Below are 27,203 nucleotides of genomic sequence, written 5' to 3'. Positions count from 1 at the left end.
GGGGTCTGCCTTGGGAACTGCAGCTGGAGAAAAGGGGGACTCTCTTAACTGTCTAGCTCTCGGCCACAATGCTGGGCAGGCCTTGGGATGGTGGTGCTCCCATGGGTGGAAGGAGGCAGGGAGGTAGGAGAAGGGGCTGTGGGTGCTTAGTTAAGGTAACTGCTGTTTGTCCACTCAACTTGAAGTATAAGCCACGTTGAAAGCTGAACTGCAAAGACAGGCCATATGATTCCTCCTTTAGAGCTGGACCAAGTGAAGGAGCCCCACAGCTCCTTCCTGGGCTGAGGGCTTGGGAGAGATACTTGTCTGGGGGAGGGAGTCCCCTTTGTGGCACAGGTCATCACCTCTCAGTTTGGGTTACTTGGTACTTTGGCATCAGCTTAGTTCCTTACACCCAATCCCTCCCCGCCAGGTGCTTGGTGCTCTTCAGACCACAGTCCTTTCACCCTGTGGCTGGGGCCAGGACGGACAGAAAGGGAGTTTGGGAAGAATGACAGAGGAAGCAACCTACAGCATCTCAAGCAACTACTGTGTGTGGTAAGACAGGCATTTTTGTTGAACGGAGGGAACTGGAAGTCAGACCACGGGAAAAGTGTACCTTGCTTGTCTCAGGACTGTCTGGGTCAAATTGGACCTGCTTGGAAGCAAGTTCACGTCCCGTGTCCACGTCATAGCACAAATAGACCCTGCCGAAGGCACCCTGGCCCAGGAGCTTTCCCCGGCGCCAATTGATGGGGGCACTGGGAGCTACAGGAAAGCAGAAGGAAAGAGTTACTTTGTGTACATTATTTATGAATATCCCATTCATTCTCCAGGAACAGGGCCTCCGGCTCAGGCTCCACCTCCCCCAGCACCATCACATCATCTCTTAGTAGAGCATCTCCACCACAGTCTGGAGCAAGCCCAGTGCCCTAGTCACTCGGACCTGAAGTCAGAGTCCTAAGAAGCAGAGGATTGGCTGAAGTCATGGCTAAATGCTCTTCTGCATTGATCAAATACATTTCCTTCCAAAGCCCTAAATAAATATGGCAGGGATGAAGGGTGTGCTCTTCCCTAGTTTAAACATGGAAAAACTAAAGATCAGAGAGGAGAAGAGGCTTGTTACACAATAGTGGGGCCAGGCTTCAGGTACTCCAAGGCTTATCCCGTGTGGTGCATATGGGCCAAAGCCACCACCTGCTGAGCCTAAGGGTCCCAGGGGCCCAGATGTTATGCCCCTGTAGCTTGTCTGAGACCGCCTGGGCAGTCTCCTCCTAGCCAGGGACAGCTCCTCACACTTGGTTGGCACATTCCTCTCCTGCACAGAGAGGGCATTCTCGCTGTCTGCACTCCGCAGGCGCCCACGGGGGTCCAGGTATTGCACAGCCAGACCCATGTTCTCGCCATTTGTGCTCAGGGAGCGGCTGGAGGGCACCAGGGTGAACAAGTTGCCTTGATGACGCCGTATTCGGGGAAATGTTCTTCTGCCTGAAAGAGTGCAAGGGCCAGAGTAGAGCAAGTCACACCCCAGGCTACGAGGTGGAATGTACAAACCAGGTCTGAGACACCCTGGGCTACAAGGCGGAATGCACAAACCAGGTCTCAGCCAGAAGTGATGATAATACCAGCTCCAGTCCATCCTGTCCGCTCTCCCACCTGACTCATTCCACAGAGGCTGCTGTCCCAAGTACTCCAAGAATCAGGACAAAAGCGGAAATTAGGAAGTAGTCTGGTTCAGGGAGATCTGGCCAAAGGGAAGGCCCATGGCTGGCCAGCGGGCTCCCAGTTGCTTGCAAGGCCAAGCCACACCCAAAGGCACTGATTTCCTTGCATCCTACTCCTTACCCCTCTGTAGGGCCCAGGCCACCTGCTGCTGTGGGGCAGAAGAGGGCATGGGAGAGATGGTGCCCCTGGAGCACACCATTGGCTTCAACCAAGGTCAGAGTTCCCAGTGGCAGCATCTGGTCTACAAATACTATCTTCCCTGTTTTTGTTTTGTTTTTTTCCTGTCTCCCATGCCTCAAGTCTGGACCACAATTCCTCAGGAATGAAGGAAAATACAGGCACTGCATGGACAAGCCCACCCTCCTCATGGCAGCTTGTCCTTTCTTGAGGCAGCCAGCAGGGAGCAAGTGAAGAAGCACTCACCATCACTGTAGTCCTTGTGGTGCACAGACACATGGTAGCGCCGGGGGTAGGTTCCACCTTTGACCCCTTTGTCATAAAGCTGAGTTTCCCGATCTGAGTAAGACAGGGGAATCACTGGCTTCTGGGTAGGTCAATGTGAGCCACTTAAGCCCCCAAGCCCCCAAGGCACCTGAGACCTCAAAGCAGCAAGCCCAAGGAGAGCTACTGACTCAGAACATTTGAAGCGGAGCTACCTGAGGCCCCACCCAGACACCCTGCATTGCCCACCCAGGCTCTGTGAACTCACCTGAGTATTCCTGTCTGTTGTCAGGGAAGCTCTGGGCACGGGACATTCGTGATTTCCGGAAGGATGGGCTGGAGAAAACAAAAAGAAAAAACAGACTCCCTGCATACTTCCACAGCAACCCAGCAGGGCGTCCAGGCAGTCTCCCTTTCTAACCCCTGCCACAGCGTTAGGTGGGGGAAGCAGATTTTGTGGGAAACAGCCCTTTTCTGAGCCCAGCTCCTGCTTTCTCCACCCTCCCTTCACTAGTCTGTGACCCAAATTTGACAGCACCCTGAGTGGTAAATCTCCCCCATCTGACCCAACTCCAGCCTGACTGCACTGCCCTCTCCCTCCTTGGCCTTTCTTCCCACCTCTGTAACAGGCAAAGAGCTCCAAGAGAATCCTTTGCCCAGGGCAGTAATAAAAACAGCCACAGCATCATCGTTGATAGGTTGCTGCTTTCTTACCTATTTTCTAAAGTGAGCTTTTTCTCATTTAATCCTCAGAACGCTGTGAGGCAGCAAATACACCATATAATAAAAATAACATAATAGCAGATCCACTTGTTGAGCAGCTAGGCTGTTTCTGCCTTCACAGATACCCCTACAGATTAGGCACACACCACAGTCCTATTTATATGCTCAAAGACAAAGCTAGGAAGACAGGGCCAGATTTCTTTTTTTTTTTTTTTTGAGATGGAGTCTTGCTGTGTCACCAGGCTGAAGTGCAGTAGCACAATCTCAGCTCACTGCAACCTCTGCCTCGCAGGTTCAAGGGATTCTTCTGCTTCAGCCTCCCGAGTAGCTGGGACTACAGGCACGCACCACTGGCTAGGACAGTCTCAATCTCTTGACCTTGTGATCTACCTGCCTCAGCCTCCCAAAGTGCTGGGATTATAGGCGTGAGCCACCGCGCCCAGCCCCAGACTTTTTTTTTTGAGATGGAGTCTCGCTCTGTCGCCCAGGCTGGTGTGCAGTGGTGCAATCTTGGCTCACTGCAACCTCCACCTTCTGGGTTCAAGCTATTCTCCTGCCTCAGCCTCCCAAGTAGCTGGGACTACAGGCACGTGCCACCATGCCCAGCTAATTATTTTGCTTTTTTTTTTTTTCTTTTTGAAATGGAATCTCACACTGTTGCCCAGACTGGAGTGCAATGGGGCAATCTGGGTTCACTGCAACCTCCGCCTCCCGGGTTCAAACGATTCTCCTCCCTCAGCCTCCCAAGGAGCTGGGATTACAGGTGCCTGCCACTACGCCCAGCTATTTTTTTTTTTTTTTTTTGTATTTTTTAGTAGAGACAAGGTTTCACTATGTTGGCCAGGCTGGTCTCGAACTCCTGACCTCATGATCCGCCCACCTCGGCCTCCCAAAGGGCTGGGATCACAGGCGTGAGCCACCGCGCCTGGCTTTTTTTTTTTTTTTTTGCATTTTTAGTAGAGATGGGGTTTCGCTATGTTGGTCAGGCTGGTCTCAAACTCCTGACCTCAGGTGATCTGCCTGCCTCGGCTTCCCAAAGGGCTGGGATTACAGGCGTGAGCCACTGTCCCTCAAGGCCAGACTTTAAATCCGGGTCTATGACCCCAAAGTCTATGTTCTTGCTGCTAAATTAGGCATCTTTCTTTCACCTTAATCACCACCATCCCATTTTGGAGATGGGGAAACTCAGAAACAGAGAGGTTAAAAGACTTGTCTGAAGCCATTCAACTAATATTTGGTGGAGCTGGGACTGGATCTAGGTTTGTCTGGCTCCAGATCTCATGCCCTTTCCCAGATCCCATGAAGGGAAGATGGACAGCCCTGAGCCCAAGTCAGGCTGGACCTCAAGGAAGTAGGTCCAGGTCATTCACAATGAGAAGAAAAGAAAGTACTGTAGGGACAGAGGAAAAAAAACTAGAGAGGCGGGTAAATGGGTAAATTTAGCTATCTTTCCCAGCACCCACCTGAATGGCCCTTTCCCTTACACAAGAGTGCTTATCGGCCTTTTGCAGGGGCCACAGCTTTGAAACTCTCAAGGCAGTGGCACAAGGGGGCTGCCCCCTCATTTCCCAACTACTAGACCTTCTGTAGCCCTCTTCTCTCCCCTTCCCCTCCAAAGCTTAGGAGATAATCCAAAGCCAGAGTCAATCCCTGTCTTGGCAGAGCCCTCAGTCTATGACAGCAAGCCCTGGCACTCTTGCCTGTGCCTTCTTACTCCCTTGGTTGGAAAGCAAGCCCCAAACAAGGCTACGCATTGGAAACCAAGTAACCATGACTGTATTCTATGGTATCTAAAGGGAAGACAGTGCTCATCAGTGCTCAGGTCTATTAGGCAAGACAATGCAAATTTAGCCATAGTCACAATATCACTACCCAAATGAACAATTAATCAGTTATACAAAAAGTAAAAAAATGTTACACAAAGTAAAAAAATCCTCAAACCTGCTCCATAGCCTCTGACCACAGTCCTAAGCCCAGACAGATGTGATCAAAAGTGCTCTTGGGCATAATGAGGCAGAGGCGAGGGAGTGGCAAGATCAATGCCAAGGCCTCTCCAAACATACCCTTGCGATTTGGTATGTAAAGGACACCACTTGTTTCCTCCCAAAGTGTAAGAAGAAGCAGGCGGCGTGGTACACTAGGCATTCTGGATATTCTGTTTTTGGGTTTCAGTTTCTTACTCCACCAAAAACACACGGAATAAAAAATGATGGTAAAACAATGGATGATAATTCAGTTTTTCCCCTAAAACACTGACAATCCATTCCTTCTCAGTTCAGATCACAGCAGCGAGGTCAAAAGTACGAGAGCGGCATATATTATGTGGAAAGTCAAAACATGTAAAGCACTTAGAACGACAAAGCAAGTACTTAATAAATGAGCTATTTTATGAGCTATTATTACATTCATTTAATTATGCCATCATTCTCGTGGTGTTTGGGAAATTAAGAAGGCTTTTCCTAGAAGCATGATGTTTTAACCCTGGGCCTGCAGAGCTAACTCTTCTTCCTCAACCCATCAGTTCCAAAAATGCCTAGGCATTACCTTCCAAACCACCCACAGTCCCATACCTGTCTGCTGACCTGTCCAAGGATTGGCAGCTTCCAGACAAGGAATTTTCTGCACTGCTCAGGGGATCCAGCATCTGTAAGGCAAGTCAAACAATGAAGCCACACCCCTAGCCCCAATTCCCCCCAGTGACCCAGGCTTTATGGCAAGGGCCAGCAAATGGGCCTTTTTGTCAAAATATGAGTGTCCTTTTTCTCCCCATGCAGTGGGAAGAATGGTTAGAAAGGTACCATCCTCCCACTTAGTTTGAAAGGCAAGTTTCCAGGAGGGAGAAAAATGCTTGGCTGGCATCCCAAGGAGCTCTGGCAGGAGAGCAAAGCAGAGGCTCTGCTTTTCTTGTTGGCATATTCTTGGCTCATTAACACTGAAGCCTGGCGCTGGAGATGGTACTACCCTGCTGAGCCTTCCAGTGAGGTTCGGGTGGGACCTTAATGCTTCTGTTTACACTCCATAATTTATAATTTACAAAGACAAGTATTGCCTCATTTCACAGATGAGCACTACAGGCCTAAAAGGTTAGGAGACTTGTCTAAAGTCAAAAAACTAGTTAGTGCACAGCTGATACCAGAACAAAAATGTCCCAGTTCCTGGTCCAATGCAGAGGTAATAGATATCTAAATATAATAAAATATTTCTCTGGCCCCTGGTCAAATGCAGCAACGAAAGGTCTTTGGAATCGCTTTTTCTCCAATCAATGTCCTGAAGGTCCTCCCTTTCATTTTCTCTACACAAAAGTGGGGATGGGGTTGGGTGTGGGGTCTTCAATTTCAGAATATTCATTATCTGAGCTCCAACATTAAACATTACATAGGGGCCAGGCTTGGTGGCTCATGCCTGTAATCCTAGCACTTTGGGAGGCCGAGAGGGAAGGATCACTTGCACTCAGGAGTTCAAGACCAGCCTGGACAACATAGTGAGACCTTGTTTCTGTTTAAATATTTTTTTAATTAATTTAAAAAACTACATAGAGAAACAAAGTATCAGAATTATGAAAATTCACTAACGACCTCCATAAAATTAGTTTCCAACTCAAATATTTTTTCCCATTTAATACTAGGGTCCATCCCCACCCATAATTTCAAATGCTTTAGGTCATGTTGTCATACATGATTTTTTAAAATCTGCCAATCAAGGCAAATTAATTGCAAAGTAAAACTGCAAATGTTGCTAAGGATATAAGATAGCCAAAGTGGATGAAACCAACATGGGAGAGAATTGCTTTCAATCCATCAGATGCATATTTGGCAAATTTAGACCAGTTAACAGAAAAAGACAAAATAGACAAATAAATAACATGGTAGGTGTGGTGGAGGAAGAATACCAAAGATTCACAAGAGGCCTTGGGGAAAACTGCTGAGTCCTGTGAACGCTCTTGTAAAAAATGACATTCTTTATGGTCAGAGGTCAAGCAGGGAGTGAAGGACGTTACATTGTGCTAGCATTTTGTTGTTGTTGCTGTTGTTCAAGACAGGGTCTCATTCTGTCACCTAAGCTGGAGTGCAGTTCACTGCAGCCTGGGCTCAAGTGATCCTCCCACCTCAGCCTCCCGAGTAGCTGGGACTACAGGCAGGTGTGCCACTATGCCCAGCTAATTAATTTTTTTTTTTTTTTTTTTTTTGTAGAGACAAGGTCTTGCTATGTTGCCCAGGCTGGTCTTGAACTCTTGACCTCAAGCAATCCTCCTGCCTTGGCCTCCCAAAGTGCCAGGATTACAGGTATGAGCCACTGCGCCCAGACTGGCATAATTTTTGTTGGAAAAATTAGGCCAAAAAATTAACAGGAATCATGCTTTGTTCATTCTAAAAATTAGTAAATAGATGCAATTATTGCTTAAACCTGATGAAAGAAAAAACAAAATAAACTTATCATACTTTCACTTTTCAGTAAAGTCACACTGGAATATTCTTTTATTACATACTATGCAATGTTTGTTCCTGTTAAGTAGATTGATCTCAAATGGCCTGTTACCAGGAGCAATTCTCTTCAGCTAAAGAGGCAGGCGCTGGGGGAGGACCTTGGCAATCCCCAGCCACTGCCTTCCTTGGTCTCTTTCTAAAAGTCTGTCCTCACTAGGAGTCAAATCCTCCCATGCCTTCCAGGGCCATGCACGCAAAGTAAAAAAGTGAAGGGGGCAGAGTATAGGACCATGGCGAGGGACACAGACTGAGGGCAATCAAGCTCATCTGCAATCTCTGGGATTTTACACCCAAGTCACCCCTAGAACAGCTGATGTCCAGAAGTGCCCTGACTAGAGAAACCAGAAAGGATGGTCAGTAAAATGCCCAAAAAGGAAATCTGTAGCTAAAGGCACTCCAGGTCACTACTCCAAACATGAATTTATCTGGAAGGCAGGAGTATAGAAGGAAGAAGAGTACAAAGGGCTTCTCATAGCCTATATAGTTTGAATAATGAAAGAAAAGTTACAAGAATCAGTTTTTTGTAAGATCTCCCATGTGACAGCACAGGCCCTTCTGTTGGACATTTTCCCCTTAAGAAAATTCCCCTTCTCAGGCCAAATCCCACAAAGTATAACAGCAGCCTTTTCTTTTACATCAAAGCAAGTTTATTGAAAAGACCAGAATGAAGCTAGAGATCTCACGCTTGCTGAGTTCACTAAGCCAAATTGCCATTTGCATTGAGTAAGCCACCAGTTTAGAAGCTAGCCACTAAAATGGCTGAGCCACTGTGGTAGACACACCCTAAGGTGATCGCTCCCTCTACCAGTTAGTCCCAATGAACTGCCTTTCCCTTTAGTCCAAGTAGAACCTGTGATGTGCTTCTAGCCAATAGACTATGGCAAAGAGGATAGAATATTCATTCCTATGATTATGTGATATTTTATGACTCCATCTTTGCAGACTGGAGCAAGGGATTCTCCTGCTGGCCTTGAAGAAGCTGCCATGTTGTGAGAAGGCCCCATGGCAAGGAACTGCAGGTGGCCTCTAGGAAGGGAACTTAGAGAAGCCCTTGGGTGACATTCAGAAGAAAAGAGGAACCACAGTCCTACAGCCAAAAAAAACTGAATTCTGTCAACAACCATCTGAGCCTAGAAGAGAGCCTCAAACTCAAGAAAGGCAGGCAGCCTGGCTGACACCTTGATCACAGTCTTGTGTGACCCTCAGCAGAGGATCCACTTGAGTCATGCCTGGACTCCTGACCCACGGAAACTGGAAAATGTTAAATATATATTGTTTTAAGCCTCTAAGTTTGTGGTAATTTGTTATGGAGCAATAGATAACTAATACAACTGTCTACCATCATAGAAGATCAGCCTAATCAATCCTACAGTGTAATTTTGATATGGTTTACTCCCTACCTTTCATCAAGAAACAGCAAAACTAAAATATATCCAATGAAAAACATAACCTGTCACTTTAGAACCAGTCATATGTTAAAACACTACTGAAATGAGCTGGGCGTGGTGGTGCCTGTCTGTAGGAACAATGAGAGGACCGCGATGAAGGAAAACCTGTTAAATCCTCACCCAACAGCAAGGAAACTATGTAGTTTAAATCCTTTAGATCCCATCTTTGGCAGAAACTGTTATTTGGCCCTTAAAAAGGGACAATCCATATTTGGGCAGGCCTGGTTTATAAAAGAGCTTTCAAATGGGGTTCACGTCCCTCAGTTCTGCACTGTGACTACTGAGAGCCCCTTGTTATGACCTTGGTCTGCTGCTACAGGCCACGGGCATATCCCAGCCCCCCTATACTCACGCACTGCTCGCTGGTCTCTGGGATGAACTCCCCCTCACTGTTGATGCTGGTGTAGGACCCCTGCCGGGCAATGTGCTGCTGCCGCTCAGGAACATAGCCAGGGGGAGGTGAGCTTCGGCCAGGGTTCTGGGAGCCTAGAGCACATAAAGGAGGCTTTCAACAACAGAGCCCAGGGTGTGTGGCCCAAGAGGAGCAGGCATGAGGCCAACTCAGAGACACTAGGCCCTAGAGGTCAGGAATGTGACTCAGATGGGTCATGGCACCAAAGTCCAGCATGTGCCAGCTCCCTCAGGCAAAGTCTCTTCCTAATAGGAAACAAACTCCAGAGATGGAGCAGGCACTACAGCATATCCGACCAAAAAAACCTTGGCACAAAACAGAAACCAGAATAACCCCTATGAGACCGTTTTAGCTGGCAATCAGACTAGCTTTTAAAAACATTCTTATATATAATTACTCCTTCATAATGTCATCTTCTCTCTTCCTCTAGAGCACTAATGCCATTTCCTCCCATCAGCTCAATGCATCAGCTTAGTCCTCTTTAGTTTTGGGCCCAAGCAGTATTTTGAGGTTGGGGACCAGGGAAAGGTAACTGAATATACCTGTGCATCTCTCTCTGTTGCCCTGTTCCCCCAGACAGTGTCTCCCCTTATTTGTTCTCTACCTCTATGAGGTAAAAAGGCCTTCCTGATGGTCTGGCCAGGATCAAAAGGCAGGCTTCTCCATTCCTATCCACTCCCACACTTCCTGGCTTATGAGTAATGATATTACCTTTTTTTTTTTAATTGAGACAGGGTCTCACTATGTTGCTCAGGCTGGTCTGAGTAATGATATTATCTTGCATTTATGTGGTGCTTTACTTTTTGTTACACATTCACAGTAATTAACCTCATTTGATTTTCAACATCTCTACAACAGAGGTTTGGCAAATATTTTTTGAGTGGCTGCTAAGTGGCAATCATTCCACAAGGTATTTTTACATTTGTTACTTCACTTAATCCTTTCAACAATCCTGAGAGGTAAACATTTGCTTTATTTAACAGAGGAGGAAACGGAGACTCAAGGAACTTAAATCTTCAAAAAAAACCCCAAAACACCCAAAAACAATTATTTATGTTTTACAGGTAAGAGACTATAAAACCAATTAACAGGTACTTTCACCACATCAGCTTGTAAGATGAAATGGTTTATCATCCTAACGTTAGTGAATGACAGAGCTGTGCAGAGACACACCTTGTAAGTCACTGAGCAATGCTTTTCTGCCATAAGGGATTTTGAGTCCGAGAAATCAGGTCCTCCCTCCTCCTAGCCCAAGAGCTTTTTCTGACTGGCTGTGTTGCTTTCCATGATCAGAGGAGACAAAAATGAGGCCAAAAGTTTGCATCTTTTTTCCTTCCTAAGCTCACCAGACAAACCAGAAGAGCCAATTTTCAGAAGGTTTTAAAAAAAGCTTTAACTATACCCACACAAATATTTCTTGTAGCTTCAAAACTTAAACATAGGACTCTTATCCTGAACCCTTTTCCTGTTCTGAAGGGAACAAATTTATCCTGTTGTTTAGAAAACCAGAGACACAAGAGCCCTCCACTCCCTTATCTACCACCCCTTACCTCTCTCCCACGACCCAGCAATTCCCAAACACCAGGAATAGCAGAAGTACCATCCCTCAACAATGCAGGTTACTTTCCTTGCTGGCTGGTTTCTCCAGTCTAGTTCAGGGGCTGTAGCACTAGGTTTTCTGAAATGGAACTGCAGGCAAGATGCTCTGTGGAAATGGCTAAGGAAACAAGACAGACCAAGTTTGGTAGCTGGAGACCTAGGGAAGTACCTGACTCATTCTATTGTTTTGTTGTTTTGTTTTGTTTTAGAGACAGGGTCTCACTCTATTGCCCAGGCTAGTCTTGAGCTCCTGGGCTCAGGCAATCCTCCCCCTTCAGCTACAGGCAGGTGCCACCATGCCTGGCTTCCCTCCTTCCTTGATGATAGATCCCTAGTCCAGACCAGTTTTAGATGGAAAATCTGAGACACACAGTTTTAGTTTTATATGTGTGTGTGTATATACATGTTTATATATATATGTATATATATTTCCTATTGCTCAAAAACTCATGTGTGGCCAGGTGCAGTGGCTCACACCTATTATCCTGACACTTTGAGAGGCAGGAGAAATGCTTGAGGCCAGGAGTTTGAGACCAGCCTGGGCAACATGGTGAGACCCCATCTCTACAAAAAATATTTTAAAAATTAGCCAGGCGCACACTTGTGGACCCAGCTACTTGGAAGACTGAGGCAGGAGGACTGCTTGAGCTTGGGAGGTTGAGGCTGCAGTGAGCCATGTTTGGACCACTGCACTCCAGCATGGGTGATAGAGCAAGACCCTGTCTCATAGACAAAACAAAACAAAAGCTCATGTGGAGCCAGGAGCACTCAGCCTGTGCCTGGAAGTAGAGGTAGTACACCAGGGACTAAGCATCTACAGCAGAGGGTGCTCAAGAGCCCAGTCCAGGGTCTTAGAACATCCTGGAAAAGAGGGTGGGCGTGACAGACTGATGGAGCTCAACAAACTCCCTGAGCCAGAGAGACTCCCCCTATTTCAAAGACCCTCAGAAGGAAGAAAAATACTTAATGGAAAAAAAGAATGGCAGGGAGGCTTGCTCTGTGTGTCTGTGTGCACTTCTAGGAATGGGGTCTCGCTATGTTGCCTAGGCTGGTCTCAAGCCTTGGCCTCCCAAAGTGCTGGGATTAAAGGCATGAGCCTCCATACCTGGCCAGAGGGTTGCTCTTTGAAAGACACTTTCTAAGAAGCTTAAAACTATTGTTTTTCAACGACCTTCAGGAAACTGACACTGACTCTTTTTTTTTCGAGATGGTCTTGCTCTGTTGGCCAGGCTGGAGTGCAGTGGTACAATCTTGGCTCAAGGTAACCTCCGCCTCCTGGGTTCAAGCAATTCTCCTGCCTCAGCCTCCTGAGTAGCTGGGATTACAGGTGGCCGTCACCATACCCAGCTAATTCTTGTATTTTTAGTAGAGACAGGGTTTCATCATGTTGGCCAGGCTGGTCTCGAACTCTTGTTCTCAGGTGATCCGCCTGTCTCAGCCTCCCAAAGTGCTGGGATTACAGGCGTCAGCCACTGCACCCAGTTGAAACTGACTCTTTAATTCTTCTATATTTGTCAGTTGTTCAGAACATATGGTTCATGTGGTTGTGCTGAATACATTCTGATGAATTCACCACTGAACTGGTATTGGAGAATACTCCCAAAATCTTCTTGGACACATCACCCCAGCCTCCCTCCAAGGATGTTTCTCTGGCAGGAAAGCTAACATGGGGTCCTCAGTAATCTGGCTTCCCTACCTGACTCCAGAGCAGAGGCCAGAAACAAAATTGCTCTGAAAACAGGCATAGAATTTTGCTGGATTTCCTGTCTCAACATCTCACTCACAGGGTAGAGGCCACCAATTCTGAGATAAAGGGTATCTGAGCCATGCCTTTGAAATGGTCTTTTCTAAGTCCTAACAGAAACTAAAGTTACTCTGAGTATAAATTTAGGGATATTGTACCATGAACTAACAGAGCAATAAAATCAGCCAAGGCAATTTTTTTTTCTTAAAAAAATACTGTCACCTCTCATTTAACCCTTACTGCACCCCTGCAGTGGTGGTGCATTATCATCATCCACATTGCGCAGAGGGAAACCCAAGCCCCAAAGCCATAAAGTGACTTTATGGTGGGGCTGAAGTGAGAAAACAGGCTTTGTGACTCTCATACAATTCAGCCAAGGCAATTTGGGGACCATAATTTATTTCCAAAAAGGGTAGGCATGCTGCTCAACACAGTGGCACAAGACAAAACTTCTCCTTGAACTGGCCAGGCCATCTGTTCCCCATGGGTAATCCCTATGGAGGATGGAGATCCCATCCACAAGGAAATATGACAGCCTGCCAGGTGCAGGAGGGAGGCTAACGTGGGGACTTCCTGGCAGCACAGGGGAAGCACAGTGCCATGTTTCTTTCTTTCTTTGGAGTGCAGTGGCATGTTCATAGCTCACTGTAGCCTCAAACTTCTGGGCTCAAGGGATCCTCCTGCTTCAGCCTCCCAAAGCGCTGGGATTACAGATGTGAGCCACATCCACAGTGGCATCTTTCATGCAGCTCAAATTCAGAGTTGTTTTCTCCATGGTCATTTGGGAGTCAGAGGCCAGGAATACAAAATGCCACTTGGCCAACAGAGGGCTTGTAGGCAAAAACAAGATGGAGGTTTAGGGGAAATCTGGACCAAGGGAACTACTCCACTTTCCAGTGACCCAGACCTCACAGACCCATGTACCTGGCTGCTTCCCTTGCTACTGTAACACAAAATTCCAGTGCAACTGTGAAAAAAGGATGGTTTTCCTAAGCCCTATCATGCCACGGAACACAGAGAGAGCACTATTTAACCCTTTGCTTATAAAAATTAGCCTAATGCCTGCTTCCTACTTTTAGCTTTGGATGACATCTGGGTAGTCCACAAGTTCTAGGGCAATTCAGTCCACATGTCAGCAACATTTGTCAGCTGCAGAAGCAACTCTAAGGAGGTAAGCGAGGTGCACGGAGAAAAGACTAAGCTTTGAAATTAGATATACGTGGGTTCAGATCAGGCTTTGCCACTCATTAGTTAAATAATCTAAGCTCTCACCTCAATTTCCTCAACTGCAAAAATGTGGAGAACTATCTGCCTCATAATTTCTTTTGGAAGTTATAAATGTGCTGGCACAGGTACATATCTACATAACCCCATCTCACGGTAGGAACTCCATTGAATCCCATTTGTACCCTTCACTCTATGTGGCAGATATATGGGGTAGGCGCAAGATGGATTCCACCCTTCTAGTGTGCCTTCCTGTACTTCAGAAGCTAACTGGCTAAAAGCTGTATTTCTAAGACTTTCTTTAGGTTCAGCTAATCACATGCACTTTTGTGAGATTAACAGGCTTCCTGCTGTTCCTGAGCAGTCACAGAAGCCTTTGGTTTTTCTGCCACAGTGTTAGCAGAGGCCCCACACCTGGTCTCCAGCTTTGCTGATGTTGACAGACAGGTGTGGACCAGAACTGAGGGGCACTGGACTTCTGGACCGGTGGCTTCCTGATTACAGAAGAGGGAGGACGCTCTGTGGTGTATCTTAACCTAGAGCCTGCTTCTCTTTCTTCCCTCATTGATTCCATAATCCACAATGTGCACCTCTGGCTTATGGAATCTCTTCTTCCTGAAACTAGCTACATTGGGTTCTCCTCTGTGCAACTGAACTCTGACCAACACACTCTGGAGCTGTATTATATATTTTACCTAGAACAAATAAAAATGTCTCTTGTAAGGGATTGATTGGAGAGAAAGAAAAACTCTATGAAACCTCAGACACTGGTCCAAACTATGCCCAGGCAGGATGAAATGCCCTCAACCTGTCACTTGGAGTGTCTGGGGTGAGACTTCCCTGGGATAAAATATCCATGGTCCCCCTGACACCTGTCCCCTCCTTCATCAGCTGCACTGAACTCTCCCCTGGTTTTACAGGTGGGATGGGACTAGCTCACATGAGGCCAGCACTACAGACCCAGGAGGGTCTGGGGGGAAAAATAGCAAAGGTTTTCTGAGCTTTTATTTCCAGCCAGAGACTTTCACTTTTTCCAATCCACACTGCGCCTGCAGAGAGCCAGCCTTGTTATCTGATGGGCTATGTGCCAGCTGCTATTGTGCACAGGCCCACAGGCCGGAGCAGGAAAAGGAAGTCTCCCCAAACCAATGGCTATCAGAGGAACCGAATGGAAAAACCAGGAGTTGGCAGAACTGCTCCAGGGCATTTTCAGTTTTGTTTTTAATCTTCATTTCAGAAATTGGGAGCCAATGATATACACAACAGTTGAGAGCAAGTGAGACAGGGAGCTGAATAGGATAGGATACTGGACCATAAAACTCACTAAAGGTTACATATTTACCAGCAGTGATAGCAATGAGCCAGACAGCACAAAGCACAGTGCTATGCAAAACAGCTAATTCCGTAGGTCTCAGAAGGCTGCATAGGCAGGGGTCACAGGCTTTCTTGGGACACCCTTCCCTGGTATTCCAGCCTGAACTTGCTCTAGCCTCACTGCGCCATCTGTGCCACCAGCTGAAGCAAAGGAGCACAGTAGCAGTTCCACTGTTCAGAGAGGCCCACAGCTTCCCATGAAGGCATTTTACACAGGAGAAAAGCGGGGTTTAAGCTGCCAGCTATCCTCATTCCTCCCGGTGCGTGCTAGCTCTCTACCAGCCTCCTTAACCCAAAGAAGCAGAGTCAAAGATAAACTCTCACCCTAGGATATGGTAGGTTCTTTTGCTTTGTACTCTGACTTAAAGCTGAACTACAGGCTCTCAGATTCTGGCCCGTCTCATAAGAGAACCCTAATCAGGAAGCTGATGCAGTCAGGAAGTTGTCTCCGCAGGGAGTTCTAGGGCTTTGGGTCAGTGTTAATGTGCAGGTCATTGCAAGTATAAAGAGATAGCTTTTTTGGCCACCAACTATTTTCTAAACTCTTTTCTCTATTCAGGGACAGATGAGATGGGGAGAGAAATCAAACTTTTTTTCTCAATAGAAAATCTTAACTAATATTTACCAATATGCTCACAGTGGACCACACTCTGTAGAACATAGTAGTGGGTAGAATTTCCATAAGACCCTAAGAACATCTTCTATGTTTCAACTTTCAAAATTCCCATTTTATTTTGGAGCTGCTACCACCATCAAAGTTTCTGATCTCATGTAGCATCATAGAACTTATAGCAAGGAGGGAAAAAAAACTTTGGAGATGAAAGAAGCTAACCATTTTGTTTTCAAGTGTATGGTCACTACCTTTGCAGTCGTGGTTTCTACCCCTTCAAATCTGTACTAGGACTGGAAGCTAGTCCTGCGCACTGCTCTCTGTTTACTGCCCAGTTGTCGCTATAAGCCACCCTCATCCTTTCAACATTCCTTCTTGTCCTCTGCCTGAATTTTCCCTCCTCGTCTCTCAGAGGCAGAAGGCTCCTCTCTTCCTTGCGAAAGCATTATAAACCCTCTACCTGGATTCGATTCATCTCCAGCAGGAGTCAGCTCCCCCACGGTCTCCTCTTCATCACCTTTAACCCCTCCTTTTCAGCTGTCTTTATCCCTCCCTTCATACACTTTCTCATATCTCTAGCCTAAAAACATCCTGGGCTGGGCATGGTGGCTCCTACCTATAATCTTAGCACTTTCAGAAGCTGAGGTAGAAGGATCGCTTGAGACCAGGAATTCAAGACCAGGCTGGGCAATATAGTGAGAACTCATCTCTACAAAAAACAAATTAGCCAGGTATGGTGGCAAGCACCTGTGGTCCCAGCTATTTGGGAGGCTGAGGCAAGAGGATCAGAGGTTGAGGCTGCAGTGAGCCACGATGGCACCACTGCACTCCAGCCTGGGTGACAGAGAGATGGGGTTTTGCCATGTTGCCTAGGCTGGTTTCGAACTCCTGGGCTCAAGCAATCCACCCACCTTGGCGTCCCAAAGTGCTGGGATTACAGGCATGCACCACCACAATTGGCAGGCCCACCATTTCACTACCAAACTCCAGAAAAACCTGATTGCCTCCACTCAAGCGTTGGAGTATGGCTTGCCTCACTATGGGACAAAGTGGCAAGATAAGGAGAAAGACAGAGTGAGAACTGAGGCAAAGGTACTTAACAAGATGAACTTAGACCATACAGGAGTCAGAATAATGTAGCAGGGACAAGTCCGTTTTTTTTTTTGAGACACAGCCTCACTCTGTTGCCCAAGCTGGAACTCAGTGGCACGATCTCAGCTCACTGCAACGTCCGCCTCCCGGGTTCAAGCGATTGTCCCACCTCAGCCTCCCAAGTAGCTGGGATTACAGATGCGCACGACCACACCTGGATAATTTTTATTTTTTTTTAATTTTTTTGAGACAGACCAAGGGTCTGTCCAGGCTAGAGTACAGTGGCACGATCTGGGCTCACTGCAACCTCTGCCTCCCAGGTTCAAGCAATTCTCCTGCCTCTGCGGCCTGAGTAGCTGGGATTACAGGCACCTGCCATCATACCTGGCTAATTTTTGTATTTTTAGTAGAGACAGGGTTTCACCATGTTGGACAGGCTGGTCTCGAACTCCCGTCCTCAGGTGATTTGCCCACCTTGGCCTCCCAAAGTGTTGAGATTATAGGCATGAGCCACTGCGCCCCGCCGACAAGTCCTTTAGTTGAGGCTTGGTTACATGGCTTCAGGGCACCACCCAATGTATCATGAAAAAATAGTGCTTGAGCTTCAAAGGTAGGTAGAATTTCCATAGGCCAAGGTATGAGAGAGGATATCTTCAGGTAAGGAAATTCCACCTGTCTGCCTAGTGATCTCCCCACAGAGAGATTAACTCCTTTGGATTAACTCATTACTTAGTAGGGTTTTTTTTGTTTGTTTCTGTTTCGTTTGTTTAGCATGAACTAGTTTAACAGACTAAATGGCCTGAAAAAAATCTCGAATTCAAGGTATGCATATTATGATGGAAAGAACAAAAGGTAAACATGATACCTGGCTTCACATATTTGAAAAACTGTCAGGCCGGGCGCGGTGGCTCACGCCTGTAATCCCAGCACTTTGGGAGGCCGAGGCAGGCGGATCATGAGGTCAGGAGATCGAGACCATCCTGGCTAACACGGTGAAACCCTGTCTCTACTAAAAACACAAAAAAATTAGCCGGGCATGATGGTGTGCGCCTGTAGTCCCAGCTACTCGGGAGGCTGAGGCAGGAGAATGGTGTGAACCCAGGAGGTGGGGCTTGCAGTGAGCCAAGATTGCGCCACTGCACTCCAGCCTGGGCGACAGAGCAAGACTCCGTCTCAAAAAAAAAAACAAACAAACAAACAATGAAAAACTGTCATATGAAAGATTTTATCTGTGTTTATCTGTTGCTCAAGAGAGCAGTACTAGAATCAGTGGGTAAAGTGAGAGAAAGCTGATTTTCAATCCAAAATAAAGAAGAATTTCAAATATACATGTCTGGAATTTGATTGGGCTACCCTGCGCTTTCCCATCAATGCAAATGTTGTGGTGTGAACTGAGTAGCCCGCTTGCAGCAGACTCACTAAATATTCACATGTATGTAAATGATGATGACAAGGAGGCAACAGAAGAACCCGGTGGAAGGCTGAATTGCTAAGGCTTACTAACCAAGGACTTCTTTGACCCCATTTCTACTGCTAGGACTTTTCCAAGTCTCTCATGCTATACCTTGACTCTGTCTCTGTTTCCCTTCCAGAAAGTCTTATCTGTACCAGCACACAGCAAGCATTCAAACATCTGTGAATGAAAAGAACAGGTTTCTGTCTCTTACCCTTGGTCTGTCCTTACCAACCTGGATGGTTCTGTGTAACGCCTTCTCCCCACACTCCTAATTTCCTTTCCTACTTCTCTGGTTACTCCTTTTCTGTGTCCTTCGCAGGCTCATCCTCTTCTAACTGGCCACTAAGTGTTGGGTTCCTAAGGCTCAATCATGGACCCTCTTTTCTTCTCATTCTATAGTCTCTGCTTAGGCACTCTCCCCTGGGCCCATGGTTTCAACATAACAATTTCCAATATTTTTTCACGAGCCCTGGTTTTCTCCCCTTTGAGCTAGAGACCTATATATCTAACTGCCTCTCTGATATCTCCTGTTGGCTGTATCAGAGGCACTTCAATACCAACATGGCTAAAACATTAAGTCTACCTATTCCCAGCACCTGGAACCAGGCTCTCTTCCAGTATTCCTGTCTTAGTGAAAGGCGATGCCATTTATTCATCTCCACAGAGCAGTAATTTACCTCCCTCTCTCTCTCAACATCTGCAAAATATTTTTCTTCCTTCTTTTTTTTTTTTTTTTGAGATGGAGTTTTGCTCTTGTTGCCCAGGCTGGAGTGCAATGGCACCATCTCAGCTCACTGCAACCTCCGCTTCCCAGGTTCAAACAATTCTCCTGCCTCAGACTCCCTAGTAGATGGGATTACAGGTGCATGCCACCACACCCAGCTAATTTTTGTATTTTTCATAGAGACAGGGTTTCACCATGTTGGTCAGGTTCGTTTCAAACTCCTAACCTCAGGTGATCCACCTATCTCGGCCTCCCAAAGTGCTGGGATTACAGACGTGAGCCACCAAACCCGGCCTCATTTTTTTTTAAATGATATTGGGTCTCACTATGTTGTCTAGGCTGAGCTCAAACTCCTGGAATCAAGCTATCCTCCCACCTTAGCCTCCTGAAAACACCTGCAAATTCAATCCAATACCATAGTAATTCTTAAGCCTTTTGGTCTTAGAACCCCTTTGCACCTTAAAACTGAGGCCACTTAGCTTTTATTTATGTAGGATATATCAACTGATATTTACTGTATTTGAAATTAAAACTCAGAAATTTTAAAAACATTTTCTCAGGAGAAACCAGTGGAGGAAAAAAGAAATTTTAAGAATACAATCATATACAAGCACACATGCCATTAAGCCATTACAGTGATGACATCACCTCAGGCACATGACCTCTGGAAAACTCCACTGTACCCTTGTGAGAGAATTGAGTGTCATGTCTTAGCATGATTATGAAAATAATTTTGAGGGCCAGGCATGGTGGCTCACGCCTGTAATCCCAGCACTTTGGGAGGCTGAGGCAGGTGGATCACGAGGTCAAGAGATCGAGACCATCCTGGCCAACGTGGTGAAACCCCATCTCTACTAAAAATACAAAAATTAGCTGGGCGTGGTGGCGCATGCCTGTAGTCCCAGCTACTCGGGAGGCTGAGGCAAGAGAATCGTTTGAGCCCGGGAGGTGGAGGTTGCAGTGAGCTGAGATCGCACCACTGCACTTCGGCCTGGTGACAGAGCAAGACTCCGTCACAAAAAAAAAAAAAAAAGAAAATAATTTTGAACTCACAGGGTCAAAGGATCCAAGGGACTCCCCAGGATCCACAGAACACACTTTGAGAACCACCAAAACGCCATGTTCTGTCAGTTTTACCTCTAAATGTCACAAGTTCACCTGCTCCTTCCTCTCTGCACTTCACCAGCCTACTCCAAGCCTAGTTTTCTTTACCTGGACCACTGCATTAGCTTAATGCAGTTCCCTTGCATGCATTCTTGCCCCCTCCAATCTGTTATCCACACTGTAGCCAGATCGATCTTTTCAAAATACAAATATGAATATGTAACACCACCCACTCCTCTTCACTTAAAAACTCTAAAGTAGCTTTTCACTACTTTCCATGCAATGATCAGAATCTTAACCAGGGTCCTCAAGGCTCTGCCTCTCTCCCCAGCTTCATCCTGCCCTCCCCTTCCCCTTGCTCCCAGCTCTCCAGCTATCTGGACTTCTTTCCATTTCTCAGACATACCACACTTCCTCTTGCCATCAGGCCTCTGCTCTTGTAACATCCCCTGCCTGGAACCCTCTTCCTTGCATCCCTTTTGCCTAACTCCCAAATCCCTTTCATGCCTAAGGCTTTCCTGGCCCCAAGATCAGGATCAGGTCCCATCCCAAGATCAGGATCAGGTCCCATCCCTTAGTTATAGCCCACCATTTCTTTCTTTCTTTTTTTTTTGAGACAGAGTCTCACTCACTCTGTCACCCAGGCTGGAGTACAGTGGTGCAATCTCCACCCACTGCAGCCTCGATCTCCCAGATTCAAGTGATCCTCCTGCCTCAGCCCCCTGAGTAGCTGGGACTAGAGTCACTCACCACCATGCCCAGCTAATTTTGCATTTTTAGTAGTGATGGAGTTTTACTGTGTTGGCCAGGCTGGTCTCAAACTCCTGGTCTCAAGCAATCCACCCACCTCGGCCTCCCCAAGTGCTGGGGTTACAGTTGTGAGCCACCATGCCCAGCCATTTCTTAGTCCACTTGCAGCACCACACACCTTTCAGTCACAGTTTGTAATTATACATTAATCACATCATAACAAGTAAATGTCCGTCTTTCCATGGATTGTAAAGGCCACAGGGACAGGGCCTGTGTTCCTTTTTGTTTCCCATATTTCTGGCACATAGTAGATACTTTGGTAATTACTTTTTTTTTTTGAGATAGGGTCTCGATCTGTTGCCCAGCCTGGAGTACCATGGCACATTCATGGCTCACTGAAACCTCTGCCTCCCAGGCTCAAGTGATCCTCCCACCTCAGCTTCCCAAGTACCTGGGACTACAAACATGCACCACCACACTTGGCTAATTTTTGTATTTTTTGTAGAGACGGGGTTTTGCCATGTTGCCCAGGCTAGTCTCAAACTCCTGAGGCTCAAGCAATCCACCCATCCTGGCCTCCTAAAGTGCTGGGATTACAGGCATAAGCCACCATGCCCAGCCAGTAATTATCTTTTGAATGAATGAACAAAAATGTAGTATGATGGAAGAGAGATAAGACAACATGATAGGTTGGAGCATGGTGGCTCACGCCTGTAATCCCAACACTTCGGGAGGCCGAGGCAGGTGATCATCGGAGGTCAGGAGTCAGACCAGCCTGGCCAACATGGCGAAATCCCACCTCTACTAAAAACACAAAAATTAGGAGAGTGGTGGTGTGCACCTGTAATAGGCTGAGGCAGAAGAACTGCTTGAGAGCATGAAGCAGGGGTTGCAGTGAGCCGAGATGGCATTGATGCACTCCAGCCTGGGTGACAGAGTGAGACTCTGTCTCAAAAAGAAAAAAGAAAAAAGAAAAAAAGACAACATGATAAATATTATAGTGGTGATGGGTATAAGGGGCAAACATTTTCAGTGGCTTCCCACTGCCTACCAAAAAAGTCTGAGTGCAGTTGAGAGTCCCTTAGAAAACACCCAGGCATCCTTTCTTGGCCTTCTCTGTTCCTCCTCCAAATGTATCAGCCAGCCTGCACCTGAAGGATAGTGAGCTCTCCACAGACATAGTCTAAAAGCCCTCTCTCCCCTTGTCCCCTATGGAAATCCTCCATAATCTTTCAAGGTCCAGCTGGAACAGCTCCCCTCAGAATGCATTTTCCAGATCGTTCCAGTTAGAAATCATCTCTCCCATTTCTTGGCTCTATGGAAAGGCTCACAGGCTCAGCCCATTCTCAATGGGCCCAAACACGATGTTTGAGAAGACCAGATTTCCCTTTTGATACAAGTTCCACAATTCAAGAAATGGGGGCTTTCTCCCCAGACTCTCAAAAGTGGGATCCACAGGAATCCTGGGTTAACTAGTAATAATCTACCTTACCCCAAACACACTGCAAAGCCCCTGGGGTTCTTGGAACCCACCAAGTTCTTTTGCGATCATGCCTGGCAGGTGCTCCTTACTATGCCTGAGATATCTCTCTCTACTTGATGCTCAGTAAATCTTCCTTGGAGTGTCAGCTCTGATGTTACCTTTTCTGTGAAAGCCCCTCTCTCCCAGGTGGAATCTGCTCCAGCCACCCTTGGTCTTCCAAATGTTTCACTGCAGCATTCATCTCAGCCCAACGGCTGGTACTTAACGCTTTGCTGAATGAAGGAAGCCAGGATCTAGGTATGCTAAGAGGCTGTGTTGCCCATTTTCCAGATAAACAGGAACTACTTCACAGAAATCTCATTCCTCAGCATTCTCAGCCAGGAAAATCATTTCCATATATAGCTCCCAGTAACATGGAGAAAGGGTCCAGTGGCTGAGTATTTAGCCCCTGCCTCCATGCACATATCATAGGCTCAGGAGACCCAGTTACTGCCCCATCAATCCTTACTGATTACAAGGGACCATGCTGCCCACCTCCATCCCCTCAATCTCTACAAGGACTATGGAAAAGAGGCCAAGCTGGCAGAGCTTCCCAGGCTCTGAGGCACATAGATTCCAGGGCCAGAGACGCTGTGGCTAGGCTCTCCTTGCTAGGGTACTAGCTCTCCCTCCTCAACCAACACATTCCCCAATTATCTACAGAAATCTGAAATTCATATACAGACTTTCAGCCTGGCAATACTTACTACCAGTACTTGCCTGGATTCCAGAAGTTACTCAGTAAGGCAAAGTCAGTACCTCAGTAACATATTTTTCCTGCAACTCCCTCAGGAGGCATATTGCAAACAGACAAACTCAGCAACAGGATCAGTGCTTAGATCTCTCAAGCTCAGCTCAGGATCTTCAGAGGACAGTTCAATTTGAAGCAATTCTACCTATATGGATAAGGGCAAAGCTGGCTTTCTAGCAGCAGCAGGGGTCTCCAAAACATTAAGGCAGCAGGCTCAACACGATGTTTGATAAGACTAGATTTCCCTTTTGATACAAGTTCCATAATTCAAGAAATGGGGGCTTTCTCTCCAGACTCTCAAAAGTGGGATCCACAGGAATCCTGGGTTAACTAGTAATAATGCACAGGCCTGATTTAGATTCCTGTCCTGGGAAGGACTGGTAACAGCCACAGAGCTTTCTGACTAGTTAGCAGAGGGTCGTATATACAGTTGGCCCTCCATATCTGCAGGTTCTGCATCTGTGGATTCAACCAACCACAGATTGAGAATATGTGGAAAATTATAAAAAAAAAATAGCAAAAAAAATACAAATAAAAATACAGCATAAGAACTATTTACGGCCGGGTGCGGTGGCTCACACTTGTAATCCCACCACTTTGGGAGGCCGAGGCCAGTGGATCACGAGGTCAGGCGATCGAGACCACGGTGAAACCCCGTCTCTACTAAAAATACAAAAAAATTAGCCAGGCATGGTGGCGGGCGCCTGTAGTCCCAGCTACTCGGAGAGGCTGAGGCAGGAGAATTGCTTGAACCCGGGAGGTGGAGCTTGCAGTGAGCCGAGATTGCGCCACTGCACTCCAGCCTGGGCCACAGAGCGAGACTCCGTCTCAAAAAAAAATAAAATAAAATAAAAAAGAACTATTTACATAGTATTTACATCATATTAGGTATTATAAATAACCCAGAGATGATTTAAACTATAAGGGAGGATGTGGGTAGGTTATACGCAAATACTACACTATTTTATTTCAGGGACTTGAGCATCCACAGATCTTGGCATCCACAGGGGTCTGGAACCAATCCCCTACAAATACAGAGAAATGACTGTACTATGTCAGTAGTCTCCTTTCTTTCCCAGACAACTTAGCTTGACTCTCTCAAAAGTTTCATTGGTCAGCATCTTCCCTGAGGTATAAAGACTTCTCAGGAATCATAAGCAAGAGGTTTAAGGTCAAAATTCAAACTTAGACCTGATTCCTAACTTTACAAGTCTCTATTCTTCACAAGAATGGTCAAAAGTGAGTGTAAACACAGCTGGAAGTTTTCAAGCAGATGTCTGAGGCGATCACTTTTTCAGGGATGTTTAAAAGGAATTTAATCACACTACTATTTCATTATATTTTAAGTTGCTTGAGAGTCAGGATACCATCCCAGTTATTTCTTTGCCCTTCCTCTCTAAATAAAATAAAGGCATAAAGGATTACTCTACACAGAGTAATAGTCAATAAATATTTGATGATTATTTAATTAACAAATACTTGTTTTTTTTTTTAAATGTGGGCAGATAAAATAGAGGGGGAGAAAAAAGGGATGAAATACTCACTGACGGAGAGGTGCCTGCTTCTTGGCTCGGGAGGCTGGTAGATAGTATTTATATCCCCTGCGGACTGGGAAGCCTTGATCCGCACCTGTCTGGACACCCCAGAGTGGGGAGAGGAACTGTTCTGTAAAAGAAGAGGAAAAAGGCTGAGCTACATCTTTACACAGTCAGGCCTGTCAAGGCCTTCTCACCCTTTTCCTAAGGACTCCCTGCAGGCTCAGCCATCTTCATGCTTTTAATACATGAGTTACCCAACTTTCCCCCAAATCTCACTCCTCTATTTGTCTCAGCAAACCACTATTCGCTCAAGGTAGTTTTACAGCTTCAATAATATATGAGTGCTGAGACCTAGTGCCCCAGTTTAACAGGTGATGATCCAGACATGGAGGAATAACAGGCATTCCTGTAATAATCTGCAAAACAGAAAAGAGAGCTGTAAATACCCTCTCATAAAATTCTCCAGAGAGTTTAGGAAGAGTAGCAGAAAATTATTTCTGCAGAGGAGGGAGTGAGAATGGAGAGTGAATGATGGCAACTTCCCTCCCCAACAAAATTCTGGTTGCTATATATGTATTTATCTTATTGACTGATTGATTGATTGATACAGAGTCTTGCTATGTTGCCCAGGCTGGACTCAAACACCTGGGCTCAAAGGATCCTCCCACCTCAGCTTCTGGGTTAGCTGAGACTATACGTATATGCTACCATGCCCAGCTTATATATGTATGTTTAAAAGTAGCTCAATATGCTTCTTTTTCCCAACCATAATCACTCCTTGAAAATTAAGAAGATTCCAGGGTTTACATGTAAATCATCTCAGGATCATGTTCAATTGGGAAAAGCTATCATAAGTACCATTCTGCCAGAGAGAGGTCAAGGGCCTGAGAGGAGGGTCAGCAATCCTCTCAGCACCCACCCACTCTTTCCACCGGGCCCAGTCCAGCCACCAGAGAAAACTAAGCAACAAACGGGGGCCTTTGCACTGAGAAAGCTTAAAACTAAATCCTGGAGGTAATCGAGTGATGTCAGGATGCTATTACAAATAAGCAGGGCACTGGTGAGAGTGGGGGTGAGAGCTCAGGATTTACAAACAAGTTGGTTCAAAGTTTCTACTTGCTCCTCTGTCTCCTCTACCTCCCCCTAACAAAAAAAGTCCGATCTAAACAAACTCTATATCCTGTCCTCCAGGAAAAAGGTTTCCTGCTCTCAGGGGAGAGTTCAGCTGCCAAGCAACCTCCCGTAGTCCCCATGCCAGACTTTATCACATGCAGGTTGTCTTGAAAAACTGTCTTGCTCTAACGGGAAGTCAGAACCAAGGGGAAGTGAATGTTCTTGCTGAAGCCTCCGATGTGCAATAGCTCTCTGCTAAGGGTCAAAAAGGAAACAACAGTCAAAGCCACATATTGGGGAGGCAGGCAAGTGAAGGGCAAGGGAGGGTCACAGTCTTGAACTCACAAAGACGAGGTGCATGATGAGCACCCTGCCACCTGCCTGAATGCAGGGCCTTACACATAGTGGGAATTCAATAAATCATGGCAACATGAATTTGAAATGTGTACCAAAGGACATACAATCTAAACCCTCAATTAAAAAATCTAAAAGCTAGGCCGGGAGTGGCTCATGCCTATAATCCCAGCACTTTGGGAGGCTGAGGCGGGCGGATCATGAGGTCAGGAGATCAAGACCATCCTGGCTAGCACAGTGGAACCCTGTCTCTAATAAAAATACAAAAAATTAGCTGGGTGTGGTGGCGGGCAACTGTAGTCCCAGCTACTCGGGAGGCTGAGGCAGGAGAATGGCATGAACCCGGGAGGTGGAGCTTGCAGTGAGCCAAGATCGCGCCACTGCACTACAGCCTGGGCGACAGAGCAAGACTCTGTCTCAAAAAATAAAATAAAATAAAATAAATAAAAAATCTAAAAGCTGAATTTCAATGGCCAGCACAAGCATAGATTTGTAAAAGAAAAGGCTGAGGTTGTGACAACAGGTTAGAAAGCAGGTGAAGAGAATCAGTGAAGGTCTCAAAGCAGAGCTTCTCATCCTTTAATGTACATATGAATCACCTGCAATCTTGTTAAAGTGCAGCTTCTGATTCGGTAGGTCTGGGGAGGAGCTCAGAGCTTGCATTTCTAATCAGCTTCCAGGTGATGCTGACACTGCTGTTCCACGGGCCACACTTTGAGTAGCCACGTCTTAGAAGTGAGTCATGCCTCAATTGCAGGTAATGGTTCTCAACCCTAGCTGCCCATGAGAATTGCCTGTGGAGCTTTTTTTTTTTTTGAGACAGAGTCTCGCTCTGCGCCCAGGCTGGAGTGCAGTGACGCGATCCTGGCTCACTGCAAGCTCCGCCTCCCGGGTTCACGCCATTCTCCTGCCTCAGCCTCCCGAGTAGCAGGGACTAGAGGCGCCCACCACCACGCCCGGCTAATTTTTTGTACTTTTATTAGAGACAGAACCTGCCTCCCGGGTTCAGGTGATTCTCCTGTCCCCACCTCCTGAT

General features: G+C 46.4%; 1 protein-coding gene across 5 annotated transcripts in view; it reads right to left on the bottom strand.

Moving 5' to 3' along the window:
- The window catches only part of MAP3K3 (mitogen-activated protein kinase kinase kinase 3), a 72,693-nt gene that overhangs the window by 5,317 nt on the left and 40,173 nt on the right, over positions 1-27,203 (bottom strand). For 3 of the 5 annotated variants that reach the window (XM_055258631.2, XM_055258633.2, XM_063628300.1), the window contains 7 exons: positions 24,707-24,827; positions 9,153-9,286; positions 5,439-5,512; positions 2,414-2,481; positions 2,128-2,220; positions 1,276-1,467; positions 599-747 (listed from right to left, as the gene is read on the bottom strand). In XM_055258631.2, coding sequence (XP_055114606.1) covers positions 599-747; positions 1,276-1,467; positions 2,128-2,220; positions 2,414-2,481; positions 5,439-5,512; positions 9,153-9,286; positions 24,707-24,827 — 831 coding nt within the window. The remainder of the gene's footprint in view (positions 1-598; positions 748-1,275; positions 1,468-2,127; positions 2,221-2,413; positions 2,482-5,438; positions 5,513-9,152; positions 9,287-24,706; positions 24,828-27,203) is intronic. The other 2 variants (XM_055258632.2, XM_055258634.2) reach the window with 1 other exon arrangement.

The sequence above is a fragment of the Symphalangus syndactylus genome, chromosome 20, assembly GCF_028878055.3.
Source record: "Symphalangus syndactylus isolate Jambi chromosome 20, NHGRI_mSymSyn1-v2.1_pri, whole genome shotgun sequence".
In the NCBI taxonomy this organism is placed as follows: Eukaryota; Metazoa; Chordata; class Mammalia; order Primates; family Hylobatidae; genus Symphalangus; species Symphalangus syndactylus.
This window is presented reverse-complemented; position numbering and strand designations above follow the sequence as displayed.